Below are 15,386 nucleotides of genomic sequence, written 5' to 3'. Positions count from 1 at the left end.
AAACCCAAAACAGATGAGCATTCAGTGTTTCAACACCTACTGCATTTACTCCCAAATATTTAAATTTCAAGTGTGTGCTGCTACGCAGTTTTTGCAAACCTAGTCTAAACATAGAACTAGTTCAAAAGTGAAAATAATAACATTATTTGTGTATGAAATGTTTTAATAATAACAATCGTTCATTTATGGAGTGTCTTTCATGGAACATTATTTCTAAGCATATTACATTTTTTTCAGACAACTCTCTAAAAATTCTCTTGTACCCAGGGAACGTTTAAAGGCCACCAGAATAGCTATGAACTGGCCATTTTAGGACAGGATAGGGCTGTCAGCAACCCAGAACCATCCTAAAAGAAGCTGATGTACTGTATGAACAGCGAACAATCCTCTTCACTGTGAGCTCTCACAGAGCACTGCTTATGGATTCACTATGGCTCTGTACCTCAGGTAGTTGCTAGCACGACTCTGTAATACAGCGATTCTTGAGGCAGCGAATTCTGGAAAACACCCAGCGATGCTTACAAGGCTCTTCTGTGAGAGGGAAAGTTTGTTAAAGCACTGACAGCTGTGCAAAAATTTCAACAAACCTCGACTCACCGGCCCAGAGGCATAGCCAGGAATTGATTTTTGGGTGGGCCTGTGCAAAAGTGGGTGGCCCGGGCTCTAACTGACCGTCCTGCCAGCATAGGGGCACCCCTCCAATATACAATGTAATCCTCGAGCGGTATAATCTAACAGCAGAATTAGCGGAACCTTATATACAGTATATATACTGTGTGTCTCTCTCTCTCACACACACAGGTTAAGCAACAATTACCTAGGCTGTCGAACGCTACTGTGCCCCAGCGGACACGCACAAAAAAGTGTCTACCTCTGTTGTGAGGTTTTGGCCTTCTAGACCAGACGCAGGTGTCGGGGCTTGGAATTGAATATGGCGATAATCTCGTCACTGTCTAGAGAGTCGGCAAATTCCCGTTCAAATGACAGCTAGTTTGCAAAGGTCTCTCATATGAGGACTTTGTCTTTAGCTGAAGAAAAGCTGCAAGAGCTCAGTTTCACTTGTTGCTTGTAACAGTTCTAAGTATTTCGTATGCCTGCTTTTAGATTGTTCAGTAGTTTTACGAGTTACTCTGAACTTACTTTTTAATTGCAAAACCCAATGAACACAACGCAAAACACAATATTCAAAATCCGTCCAAAATATTGTATTTAAAATACCATGAAGGGTTTACCTTGAGCTCCGTGAAGTTGTCCCCCCCTACAGACAGCACAAACGATGAAACCCACCTCTATCGTTAGTGCTGCGTTTGTATCACTTTCATTTCCGAGATATAGCGCCTTGTTTTTTCGGGTAATCACGCGACTATCTAAAAGGAAGTTTACAGGTACCAACAAACTCGGTACTTGAACTCCTGATTGTGATGAAAACAATGGGGGCAATTTGTTTTCTGAGTCTGTCTGGTCAGTTGGGGTGGATGTTTCAATATGTTTCAATATAGCGTCTTCTTTTCCTGACTGTCACGTCACTCTGTGACGTACAAAACAGCAAAGTTACGACCACCAGATCTTTCACTGAAAGTTTCAGTTGTGGTCTTTTGATCAGTTGACCCCAAACTTTGCAGCCTTTATACGAATAGACACTTATATTTAGGAAGGAGTTACTATGTTAGTTCATTGGGTTAGGTGCTTTCTTTTAATTTTTAACCATGTTCTCGAAAATGTATTGCTTGCGTACTCCTTTCATTGGTGAAGAGACACCAGTTTCCAAATTACCGCCGGTACTGTACATCACGAGAGCCCATATTCACATTTTTAGGTATTAGTTTCAAGATCGATATAACTTAACAATAAAAAACAAAATTGAAAGCACAAACATAATAATATAATGATCATAGACTTTACATTTCTATTCATTTTTGAAGTACAAAGCAGAAGGTGTTTCCCCTACTTTACATATACGATTACAATTGTTCAAATACCATATATTCATTACAGAAAGCAGCTTTGACAGTTATATTGCAAATAAAATAATGTATTTATTTCTAAGAGTATGGGACGTGAATTAATAAACACGTTAAAAAATAAGCCGATGAAGTTATTTTGGAAATAAGTAAAGCATTTTAAAAATAGATTCTCATTGACAGTGAACAAGCCGATCCACCTGGCGCTGCTGGCTTGAACAGCTCTCAGAGCCGTGATTGGCTAAACCCCCGAACAGCTCGGGCCGCGATTGGGTGAAGAGTGAGAATCGACACTCTGATTGGGTGAAGCGCCACAGCGGAAGTTCCGAGAACATGTAGATACACAGGTGATGGATGTTCTTCCTGGTCCAAATACTGTAGCCCCGGTTAACCATGTGTGCTGTATGATCACGCTGGATATACAGTAACACATCCATTGGTTTCCAATTACTGATCAATCTAAGAGAAGTCGCAATGAGGTCAAAACAGAGTAGCAGACAAAGAATGTCATGGCATCCACAGTGTGTTCACGTCTCCGATAGCATGTCATGATAGGAGTGCGCGCATCAGGATCACATCGCGATACCCATTGCGACTGGAGCATCACTGTCTTGGCGCCACTATGGACATTAAATCCATATATCACGATATGACATAACCCGACAAAACGCCCTTCCCCATGTCGCGACACGGAGTCCACATATCGAGATATGACAAACGCCCCAGCGCCCATGTCGCGACATGAAGCCCGCATATCACGATATGACACCCGCCTGGTAAAAATGGCCTGCCCCATGTCGCGACATGATAGATCCTATATCTTGATATGACATGCCCAGCCAAAACGCCCACCCCCAATGTCGCGACATGATAGATCCTATATCACGATATGGCATGCCCAGCCAAAACGCCAACCCCCCATGTCGTGACATGAACCCCGTAAATTGCGATATGACATTCCCCGACAAAATGTCACGCCCCCATGTCGCGACATGGATTCCATTTGTTGAGATAGAACATACATGACAATATATGCTGACCCATTTTCACGACACAAAATCCATTAATCCCGACATGTCCTATCTGGGTATATCATGTCCTGATATGAGACCTTTGTTGCGATGATATACACTGCGCGATATACATGCGATATACACGGGGTCCCGTATCATGACAAGCTGCAGAGTCTTGTCGCGATTGTATCTCACAGTTATGTATTTGGCAACAGCGTGTCATGGTAGGGAAAGCAAAGAAAAACGGACTTGAGCATAACATCCCAGAAGAACGTGCTCGCACGTATGGGTTTCAGAGGTTGGAGTATATGCATCGCCCCAAGGGTAATACCGAGTGAGGCGCCATGAGAATAAAAACTGCTAAGGTACTAATTGGGTAGGCCTAGGATCAATCAGTCAGTGGCCAATCGTGGCTATGCACATGCATCAGCCAACTACAACTTTCAACTGCTTTTAATAACGGATGGCTCAGGATAGCTCAAATCTAAATGGAAAACACTTTCAGCATCTGTCTGTAACTTTCCTTTTGTTCAGTGTTTCCTGGCCTCAGGACCAGCATTAAATAAACAACTGCATTTGCTATTGTATCATGTATCTTATCGCGCCCTGTGACTTACGAGGCCAGATCGCACATCTGACTCATTTACTATGAAGTGGGCACTTCGCCTACAGGCAGTTCACAAGGGACATGAGCATCACAGTGTGTTTCCAGCATTTGTCACTCATCATGTTTTGATCGTTGTAACCACGGTGAGCTGTCTTCAGTAGAGAAGCCTGCCAAGTGAATGAATTGTAGAGAAAGCAATATCTTCACTGGGCTTTTTTAGCACATTGGTCGAGATCACTTGTTTCACCAGCAGCAGTTGCTGATGTTTTCATCTTGGAAGGCCCAGAATTCTCTGTTTAAGGAAATGTTAATGTGTGCGTGTTTCTGTTAACGCAAGATTCTCGTACTACTGTATCTATTCCTGCTCCAGTTTTGCTTTTACTACCTTTAGGGTCTCAGACCTGTGTACAATGCTCTTAATGCCCTGTTATCTGTGCCAACCCCTGCCACACATCATGTGCCTGTTCCAGACTGTGCTGGACAGTCATCACATCGGGCCAAGTAGCAGCACACCTTTTCTGGACACTTCACTCAAAGTGGACTCCCCTCCACCTCCACCAATGTGCAGCCAGAATTAGCTAGAACGCTCACCTCAGCTATCAGTGGGGAAGAGAGCAGAGTGATGAAGCCAGTTCAGAGATGGGGATTATCAGAAGGCCATGATTGGTAAGGGCCACTGGGACACTGGGGTCATAACACCCCTGCTCTTATACTTTTGTTGCATGCAGAATGATTTGTTTGCTTTCACTGATCTTGACGTTAAGGGGAAAAAACTTGAGCCACTTAAAAATAACATTCATTCTGTCTCTGGACTTTGTGTGTTTGAATCTGCAAGGGGCAGCTGGGGTTCAGCCTGCAGAATCTGATATCTCACAATGCTCCAGCATCACTCTTTGCTCTTCCTGTTTTACTGAAGTGAGTATCACGTTCCTATGTAACACGTTTGACGCTGAACAATTCTTCATCCCATTCTTTAGTCCAATTAACCTCACTACATATTGTGTTGTGGCCACGTGAAATCAGATTGCTTCTGTTACAGCTGAGGATGTTCTCCAGCGGGTCCTCACAGACACAATCCAAACTGATTGCACATTGACTTACAAACAGACTCACGCAGTTTCCTATGAACTTGATTCCCTCCTTCGTCCTTAATGTAATTTGCCACAAGAAGCAAGTTTTCTTTTGCCACCCAGGGAAATAATGTATAATGTTTCCTGAATGCAAAAGACTCAAATAGCAGTAAAGCTCCTCCACTCTTTTCAATGCCTCCATTTGAATTTTGACAGAATTACCAAAATTCCCAGCCTCTCACAGTGTAATATACTTGATTAGCTAAGCAGCACATCCCGTGCCACTGCTTGTAGCTGTGACAGCTTAATTGTCATCTCCACAAACATTACTGCTCCGTCTTTCTGCAGTTCAGATGCAGTGTTGTACACCTTGCCTGCCTTCTACAGGAGTGATTTACTCTACCTTCATGGTGTCACTAGAATTAAACTTATGCTCCTAATCTCGCTACACCAGCGAATTATTATTCAAAGTAAAGCTATCTCAAATCCACTCTCCTGCCTACAGTTCTGCATAATTTAAGTTTTCATGTTCATTAAGCTTCTTAACCAGCCTTGTGTACCCTGTGAGCTGTCTGTTCGGCTCCTTTCACCACTGACAACTGCATTCTTTTGCCATCCACCTCTGTGAGGGACCCTAAGTGAACTGGAAATTAAATCCTGGGAGTCCTGCACTGTCAATTAACCAACAGCATAAATACTCTCAAGCAATTAGAATTGCCACAAGCACTAATGTTGAAAAACTGTTTTTACGAGGCGCTAAATTAACATTTGAACACAATGAGACTTGAGGAATGGTGACAAAGCACCTTCATAAAGTTTGGTCCTCTGTGTCATTCTGCTCACTGATACTGCTCCCTTTATTGGATTTAGATGATGTTATCCACATCAGTGAATAGTTTATCCTGTCCATCAAATTGAAGTAAATGAACTGTAATTTCATCGCCCTGGTTTGGTTTTACAGTATATCCTTCATTTGCCTCTAGACTACCGATGCTGATGACATGCTGTTGGAGACTGTGGAAGACTATTGGGGTTTCCTGGCCTGTTTGATTTAGTTTGAAAAATAAATTGTCCCCGTTGCTCTCTACAGCTAAGGCTATATTTCCACTCTGGACAGTATATCCCTGGGACACCTATAGGTAGCACCCATGCTCTAGAGCTCAACAAGGATCTCAAAGTTAACCAAAGGCTCACACACATTGTCATATGCTACACTTTTAAGCAATCAACTGCAGTTTAATTTGGTCTTAATTAATAAATGTTAACATATTCATTTGCTTCTAGATTATTGAGGCTGCTGCCATGCTGTCAACCATCTTAGTGTATCACAAGCAAATGCTAAATTATTGTTTTATGGGGAGGTTCTTGCTGTGTTCATTGTGAAGCTTAGGGCAAGTTTCTGTAAACATCGTCAGGTTTCTGGTGTCATATTGGGTAATAAAGGCAGTCTAAACCCAAATGCAAACATGCTGTGATCAGCTTGGTGATGGTGATGTCACTCCCTCATGATTTTCAAGGGGCTTCAGTTGTCCTGAATCTTCAGCTTCAACTTTCGGCACTTCGGACGTGATGATGGTCTAGGCTGTGTGAATTTAGTGTTTGGAAAAGCTACTGAGATAGTGACTTATCTCTTCTTCAGGATCCATAATGAGACCCTTGAAGGACAACTGGATCAATTAGCTTACTAGCAAACGAATGATTTAATATAGATGGGGTTGCATTCTTTTGACTGTTTATTATATCATTTGAGAGAAGGACACTCACGTTGTGGAATTAAACTCCCATTGCTTAGCATGTTGTTCCATATTGATTAATACTGTATGTTTACAATTAAGATAACAAGCATGACACAACCAACAGCTGAAGCTACACACAAGTCAGCAGCTGACAAAACCTGGAATGGCTCAAATCACTATGCAGTAGGAGCTTCATTTCCATTCCTTCAATTGTGCCATGTTTAATTCAGAAAGGAGCTGGAGATGTACTCCAGTTCTATTTACAGGTAGGAGAATGTTTTTAATTCAACAATGAACATCAGCATTTTCAGACAATCAACGAAATGCAGCCAACATTTTCCAGTCTAAAAATAATGGTCATGATGAGACTATGTGAATATTAGGACTGCAAACATTAAGTGGGTAGCATCCTTAAAAAAACAAACTATCTCTGCAGGATATTAATTAGAAATTAGGAAGGTCTCATTTGGATTGATAATGTAAATAGCCAAAGGAAATAAATAATTTAGGAGATTAATGAGTGATAAACCCGTTAATCTAGGGATGAACAGGTCACACTGCCTTTGGCCACGAATTGCTTTTCTTTTCATTTCTCTTCATAAATAGCCACTTTGCTAAATATAGAAAAGGCAGGATTCAGAAATGCGTAGGAGGATCCAGAAATAGAAAGAATATCTGTCTTCATAAAGCATGGAAGTCAGAGATGAGTGGCTTTTAAAAATAGAAAGAGCTTAAAATAGCAGAGTTTCAACAAGTTGCCCTGGCAACTAGAGCATATGTTGTTGCCAGTGAAGCATAGCAGAGAGGTCTGATGTGCTGGAGGGCTGAACCAGTGGGCTGCAGAGGTGCAGAAGATGAATTTAATCGATTGGGGCCTCTTACTATCTCTTACTATTACTATCGGCTTTCAAGGAACACAATGAAACATGAACTGTTTTGCTAAGACTTAAGCGTATTTTTCTGGTTACCACAGGGGCTGGATGGGAGTCTCATTCGTGAAACAGAGCTGAAGACAGGGGGCACACCTTAATGCAAACTATCCTCAGAAGCACCTTCTGTACCTTAACAGATCACCATCACTCTGCAAGATTTTAAGGAAAGACATTTTGCATCCAGCAAAATGCATTTTACTTTGCCCAACGGCAGTAAAATGACACCAAAAACAAAAATCAGGTACAGTACATACATTAGTGTATGACAGTCGCCTTCGCTCCAGAAACCATTTGACCTTCAATACATGCAAACATCAGCACAGCTCAGCATGACAGTACTGCACATACAATGCCACCAGTGCCTGCAATCTGCAGAGGCTTCGGAGTTCTGATAAACCCACACGGGCACACGTGTCAGTGACCAGCGCGACCTCATGAAGACCACAGGATGACTTACCTTCGAGAGCGTGTAAGTGAGTGCAGGAAATATATCCCACGATTCTTTGGTCCTGAGGAGTGGATCCCACCTGCACCTGTCAGGAGAAAGGAAGAACCAGAATCAGAAAAAAAGAGAAGGACTAGGAGGATTGACTGGACTGACAGAACAAAGCATGGTCTTATGTTTTCTATAGTTTTGCTAGTTCTGTGACCAGTGCCAACATGGGAGATGGTGTGCATGTTGGTCACTTGTCTCAGGCAAACAGGAGAGTGATGCCTGTTGGTGGGTCTGTAGGAGTGATAATTCCAGATGATTAAACTGTCTATGGAGCCAGCCCCCAGATGGCTTTGCAACACGAAGGCAGGATTAATGCTAAATGCTTGTTTCTTGAATTACAAGGCTTTGCCACGTTCGGTGCAGAAAGGAAAGGAGTGGTGCTTTCTTTCCAATGAGGTCAGCTAGTCGGCTAGTAAACTGTGTCTGTTGCTGCAGTAAAGTCTCAAGCAGTGCCAAAGCGGTGGCAGTGACACACACACTGGTATTGTGTGTTTGTGCATTGCACAGCAGAAGAAGATCCAACTATTCTGCAGCATAGGCGTTACTGTAACTACCTGGGTGCTCTGGGTACTGAGCTCCATCTGGGAAATAAAAGAGAGGTGCAGCCACCCCAAGGTTACAGTGACTGATTCACCCGTTTCATATCAGGAAAATAAATAGCAGCATTAATCTTCAAGTCACAGGGTCGTCTGCCTTTTGTATTATAGTAATTGCACATCAGATTTCTGTTTATTTAAAAAGAAAGTTTCCCTGTTAAGCATTTAAACTTTTTTAATTTGAAGTAAAGGTCGTTGATTTGATTCAACCATCTGCACAAAAGCAGGCTAGGAGGTGCAGACCTCAGTGTTGCCTTAATGCAAATTTATTTCGAGTTCTCCAAAAGGTGGTTTGATTTGCAAAATAGGTGATTTGCCCTAACAGAGAATCATGAGAGCAAATCCAGTCGTTTTATTACATGAATAAATTGTTTTAGTGAAACTGATGTGAGTTTTGGAAGTGAAATTCTTTTTTTTTTTTAAAAGCATTATTGAGATTAAAAAACACTGTATTACTATTTCATTTTAAATTAGCACTACTTATAGTTCTCATTTGTAATGCCTCTTATGATAATGATGATGAAACTGCAGGGGGTAGTTCTGTTTCATTTGTACTGGCTTTAGTGTGTGGGTGATGGATTGTTTCACTTGTATGGAGCTTGTGCCCGTGCTTTTGAAAGGCAGTGTTTTTTCTCCAGGGTGTCTCATCCACAAACATCATCACAGTTCTATGAACCCAAGGCCTGCCAAAAGTTATCCATCTGGTCACTCTTTTTAATTCAGAAGTGCTCTTCCACTTTCATTCGCTTGACTTTATTAGTTCTGACTCAGGATTTGTCCATACTGCAGTTGATTCTCTGTGACTCTGAGGCTGCAACGGAAGAATTTTCTCCATCTGGAAGTGTTGCAAAACTATGGAGACACTTAAGAGCCCAACAGGGAAGGGACATCTAAAAACAAAAAAAGAATTCTCTCTATGCCTTATATAAGTTACGGTAACAGTGTCAACAACATGGCTGGGCCGCTTGTTCCAGACTCCCACAATCCTTTGTGTGAAGGCCTGTCTGCTGTTCTCAGTTTTAAATGCCCTTCTCTATAGTTCTTAAATGTGTCCTCTGAAGTAGACATAATCACTCAGCGACAGAACTTTAAAGCTTATTTCATCTGCATTTAACCATTCAGGCACTATGATGACTCTAATCAGTGAGTGCTCTCAGAGCTCATGATTACTGGGCTCTGTCTGAATCTGAGTTTGACTTGACTACCATGACAGAGGCCCAGCAAAAACATCCCAGAAATAGATTATTACATCTAGTAATTCCCAAAAATAATAAGTGTATTTCAACAGAAAATACTTTTTTAAAAACAGAATACTTTATATTGAAAATATAGACTACATTTGTCATCAAAATACCTGTACATTTATATTCATATCATTATACAATTATACTTGTTGTCCACATACAGTATGTTTATAAAGCCCTTCATGTAAACAAACGGCAATGGCTGCTTTAAAGCTTCCTGTTGAACTTAGTGTTATGACAAGGTTACACACTAAATATTGAGCTTCAGCCTCATAACCTTGCATGTTTTTAATAAGCAGTTCACTACATTTCCTGATGCATTTCTTTATGGATTCAGATTTATTTTCCTTTTTAAAAGATTCCGATAGATCTGGGATACGTTTGTGTATCTCCTATTAGATCCTATTAGGCTTCTCAACCCCAGAGGTATTATGGGAGCTGCTGCGTCTGTCACCTGTCACGGTGAAGTGGAACAGCAGCCATGAAGCTTTTGTTAAAAGCAATACTGCAGGAGACGCTGGATCAGTCCCTGACCAATGTCCTTTCTCCGAGCGTGTGATAGATGCTGATAGACAGCAGTGCTAACGTTAAGTCTATTGTATATTAATCAGCCACAGACAGCAGCGCTGTGAGAGGCACTGTTAGATGTTGACTGACAGGATGCTACAGCAGAACCAGCGTTTAGTGAGTGATGGATAGCAGTGCTGATGCAGTGACTGTGTGTGTCACAGAATCAGTGACAGTCCGTGGCCATGGCCAAATCTGTCTATTTATAGAGCAGTTCAAGTCTGGCTTGCCTGAAAGGCTGCTTGCCGAGGCCAAAACATTGGAGGTTCCTTACAATTTGGCCAGTGATCATAGAAGGAAGCCTTGTAATAATTAAAGAAACCGTACTTTAACTAGATACTACCGTGTTAAAGTGGAACGGTAACGCTGTTTTTATATTTCAGTGTTAGAAAGAATCAGCATTGGTGAGGGCATTTCAAACCACAATGAAAGTAAAATGTACATAGTAACTTGTAAAACCTCCAATTTACATAAAAAACAGACAACATTTCCAAGTATGTGCAGCACCATATTCTGCGATTCAGAATAAGGTAACAAAACTCCCGGTGACGTGATGTGGCCCCATGACATTGGAAAGAATCACATCTCTTTTAATCCAATAGAAATATTGCTCTTGGGTTTGAGATGGTTTTGCCGACAAATACTACTTGTTAACTGTGCATGCAGAGCACATTGCAACTTTTCGACAGTGAGATGTCTGCTGCACAACCTGTACTTATTCGCTCCTACAATGCATTTCATTAGCCATTACAGTGACTAGTGAGCAGGCAGTGGGGCCGAATCGTGTTATAATTCATGGGATCCAGTGGTGAGACCAGGAGTTTGCGGCTACATTCACGATTTTGAGCTTAACTTGAAATTTGTTAAATGTTTCTATTAAGTTAATATATTTGTTTTTTTATGGAGATTTAACAAAACAGGCCTGAGAAACTGGAACTGCCTTTCCCCTTTAAACAAAGCAGGGCAAACACATTTCTAAAGCTAAAATTCTCTGGGTTGCTTACCAGGAATAAGTTGATTTTCTAATAATTGATATTTATATTTAAATAATTTTCATACCTATTGATATATTGAGAAAGCTGACTTTACTGTAGCTGTATGGACACAGATTTAAGGCTGTCAGGTGCAGTGAGCAGGGAACTTCAAGCCAACGTGTGTCAGCAGTACAGTACATTGTTCTTTAAAATGAATGAATATTGAATGAACACAAGTGCTGGCGAGTGGTGAATAATTAATTTATGTATCTTTCAATACCATAGGGATGTTTGGAAAATGCATATTTTATTCCTTTGGTTTCCTATGAAAACATAACAACATGAAAGAGGTAACAAACAAGAGGAAACCATTCAGCCCATGTACTGTAACACCACCCCCTATTGACTAATGGGTGAAACAGACAATGAGAAACGTCCTTATCATTTACTGCCTGGAGGTATTCAACAAGTATTGACTGGATATTTCCTTTCAAATCCATCCATGCATTTGCCAACCTCTTCTTCCAATTCAATGTCGTGGTGGAGCTGGAGCATATCGAGGCAAGCAATGGGCACAAGGCAGGGTGCACCCTGAAACAGACGCCGGATGGACTGGGGGAGAAAAAAGGAGCACCTGAAGAAAACCCACACGGGGAGAACATACAAACTTCATGCAGAGAGCACCCCCAGGAATTGAACTCAGGACCCCAGCACTGAGCGTCAGCAAAGCTAACCACTGCGCCCCCTACTGTACAGCCATTCCTTTCGTATACAAATCTCAATTATTTCTAAAGTCATCTCATATTTTTTTCATGCCATTATTTTTGCAATACTGTTTTCTTTTCCTCTTTCGGAGAGAGGTGTTTGCAGTGCCCAGGCCAGTAGTGGACAGTAGTGCTGTACTACAGTATGGCCCAGCCTAGATGTGTATTCAGTACTCTACTGCAGGTAGAGCTGGTAACAAAGCCTCTAAATAGTGTAACACAGCTCCAAACAGTGGGATACGCTGGCCTTACCAACACCATTGTGAAAAGGCTAGACTACTGTACTTATGAAATCTGTCCGTGACAAAAACACTTCAAATTTACACAACTGAAGTCTGAGACAGCACGTATAGGAACGTACACTTTACAGTAGTTGTTCCTTCCTTTTTCAAAGACCTAGAGTTCAGGAGAAGACTTTTTAAGTGGCCTCAATGATGTCTGTGAGTATGGTAACTGCAGTTGTGAATCAGTGAGCAGTCACACGCTGATGAGGTGAGAATGTGCCTGGTACTTTTCGGGGATTGAGACAGATGCTGTTGCTACATGGCGTGTTGAGGGATACATGCTAATGGAAGGGACAGGCCAGGACAATGAGTGCCATAAATCCTGCCTTGTTTTGCCAGGACAGTCTATGAGATCCTATGTCACAACGAACTAGATGAAACAGAAACTGTGTTCAACAAAGCAACTAAATGATATTAAATGTCAATAGAGGGATGTATATACATCACTGGGCACTGCGAAAGCAACTAAATTGCTTTTTAGCCTCACGAACACAGAGAGGATTTATTACTCTAGCGGACTGCCAGCACTTTTCTGGAAATCGATTCCGTCACTGGCCTTGCTATCTGATTAGTAATAAAAATGTTTTCAGCCCCCAAGCACACAGATAAAATCATTTAACCCTTTCTTTGTCTACCAGGAAAAAAGGCCTAGAAAATATCTAAACCGTCAAATATCTATTATCATCAGGCTGACTCTGCATGCATTTGTTTGAAGATTTCATTATGCACTAGTTGATTTAGTATTGGGAGGGATTAACAAAGATCTGGAGCTTTAAGTGAATGATTTAAAATTTTGTACTACTTAATAAAATGACAGACAAATTAATGAATAGATAACTGCACTTAATTTTAAGGAAATCTTGTTTCCTAACTAACGATCTTAAACCACAAGCTCAGAACTCTACATTTTCATTTCCTTTTGAAAGCACACATTTAGCAAAATTAATAGAAATAGGAATGAACAGAAAACAATGCACATGTGCACTTGGTAAGGAACACATAAGTCAGTGTTTTGTTATATGATGGTAATGTTGTACGCAGAGCACAGCTTTTCTATACCAGTTGACAATCTTTATGTTATAAATGGATTAAATGAACCTAAAGAAAACGAAACGTGTAATGTATATACCTGCAAGTCTGGAGTGCTTCTGCCCCAGTCTGCAAACTGCCCTCACTTACAGTAGCTCCATTCACATGAATTGACAGGACAAAACAGAGTGGAGCTGACACAGGCCCTGCCTGCCCCCCAGTCCCTTGCAGGCTCCATGAATGTTTCAGGAGCTTATATATGCTTGGATTGGTAACACAGGACACGGCTGCTGTGTGGCACTTTCTGCTGTGACAGAGAATTTGTAAACATTTGTATGGCTCTTTTTATTTTTATAAAGCATTGCAGACTTTTTATATAAGATCCATGTTCTGTTGTTGAATATTCTATGGAGACATCAGTGCTGATCTGAAACTTTTGTTTGTAAACTTTCTTTAGACTTATCTCCTGTATGGGTTGAGATACAGTAGATATGTTTGCAAATTAATCAATCATATGTACTGTATGTCCCAAGTCATGAAAATGTGACCAAAGGCATATGGTAGTAAAGAGGGGGAAACAGAGATATACTGTACTGTAAGAAAAGGTCCAGAATATTTTTATTAAGATGGTCCTACCAACTGGGTTAAGAGGAAATGATGCAGTTTTTGCTTAGCAAATTGAGGTGGTGAAGCCTGTCCAGTTTCACCAGTTCCTGGCCACAGAGTACAAGAAACAGCCTGGGTTTAATACTTCATTTTCCAGAAGGGGCAAGAGCTCACTCTGTTTGTACAGTAAAATGCTGTGGACAATCCAGTAGATTATTTTCACATTCCTTTACAAACATACAGTATAACGTTGATAACATTTCTAATTTCTCCTTTACAGAGCTGAAGGCCCATTTCCTTTCCATAGATATTCAAAAGTTCCAACACTTTTTAAAGGAACAATTCCACAATGTACCTATTAGGAGGCTGCATATGGTATTTAAGAGCTTCATTAATGACAGCAACGTTAACATTTACGCTTTTAAAACCATACAAATATTGTGCTTTTTTTTCCTGACTGCATGTAATTTCCAAACTATCACAGTCAAAGCTTTTGGAGGGTGATATCTCATGCATACCCCAAAATATGTGGTTTTCCAAGCCTCCTCTAACAACCTCTGGAGCTCTGATAAAACCTGAAAACGACACTTGCATTCCTCCGAGAAGAGCTTATTTAAAGAGAATGACTTGTGATTAACTCTGAAACGAAACAGATTAGAGCAGCTTGATTAGGCTTTGTGAGCTGCATGTTTTTATACAAATTGTACTGATGAGGCAGAAAAGTGGTATATTTAACATTAATTTGACTTCATGCATCTGTCAATTCAAAATTTACTCAAAATAAGGGAACAATAAGCAATATACAGCATCTGTTGTAGTGTCTAAGAAGAGTCATGTAAAAGCCTGAAATGGATACAGCTGCCATGCATTGAGTATATTAGCCAAGCCCACAGAATATCACCAAGCATATATTTATTCACTTGCTCTTTTCAAACACAGACAACGAGATAAAATAAGACCCCAGTACCTTTATACGGAAATGTGAAAGGAAATGCATCATTCTTGAAAATAGATGAGGGAGAGGAGGAAGAACAGGAGAGAGACAAAACGAGAGAGAGAAGAACTCTAAGCTGCTGGTGAACTATTCCTGAATCTTATGCAAACCTGTTCCTATCATCAAAGGAACAGAGGTTAATGTCATGCCAAAAAGTAAAAACAGAGTAAAAAACATAATGTGGAATTAACCTCTACTTGTGCCTTTGCAGCCCACACACCTCATCACAGCTCCCTGCTTATTCTTATCATCTTATAGACACAATTACTATACATCTGATGGTCTGGTTAACTAAATGCTGGCAGTCCTAGAAGGTCCTACAACAATGTGTCTGTGATTAGTCCACTTAACGTCACCTACAAGACATGCAATGCCTACTGAGAATGCTCTCAGCTATTGACTCTACAGGCTATCATCTTAATCATCTTAGGTTTATCCAAGGACTTGAAAGTACACTTTACAGCCAGTTATCAGCAAATATTCCATATCCTTCCTCCACGAGAACTTGTTGGA

The 15,386-nt window shown here is 40.8% G+C and overlaps 1 protein-coding gene across 2 annotated transcripts in view; it reads right to left on the bottom strand.

The window, feature by feature from the left end:
* Positions 1 to 15,386, bottom strand: part of smpd3 (sphingomyelin phosphodiesterase 3) — a 79,945-nt gene that overhangs the window by 21,398 nt on the left and 43,161 nt on the right. For both annotated transcript variants that reach the window (XM_088613722.1, XM_088613721.1), the window contains one exon: positions 7,777 to 7,852. In XM_088613722.1, the coding sequence (XP_088469848.1) occupies positions 7,777 to 7,852 (76 nt within the window). The remainder of the gene's footprint in view (positions 1 to 7,776; positions 7,853 to 15,386) is intronic.

Source organism: Lepisosteus platostomus, chromosome 20 (genome assembly GCF_059453375.1).
Source record: "Lepisosteus platostomus isolate fLepPlt1 chromosome 20, fLepPlt1.hap1, whole genome shotgun sequence".
Lineage (NCBI taxonomy): Eukaryota > Metazoa > Chordata > Actinopteri > Semionotiformes > Lepisosteidae > Lepisosteus > Lepisosteus platostomus.
The sequence above is the reverse complement of the archived record's forward strand: the minus strand, read 5'-3'. Positions and strand labels throughout refer to the sequence as shown.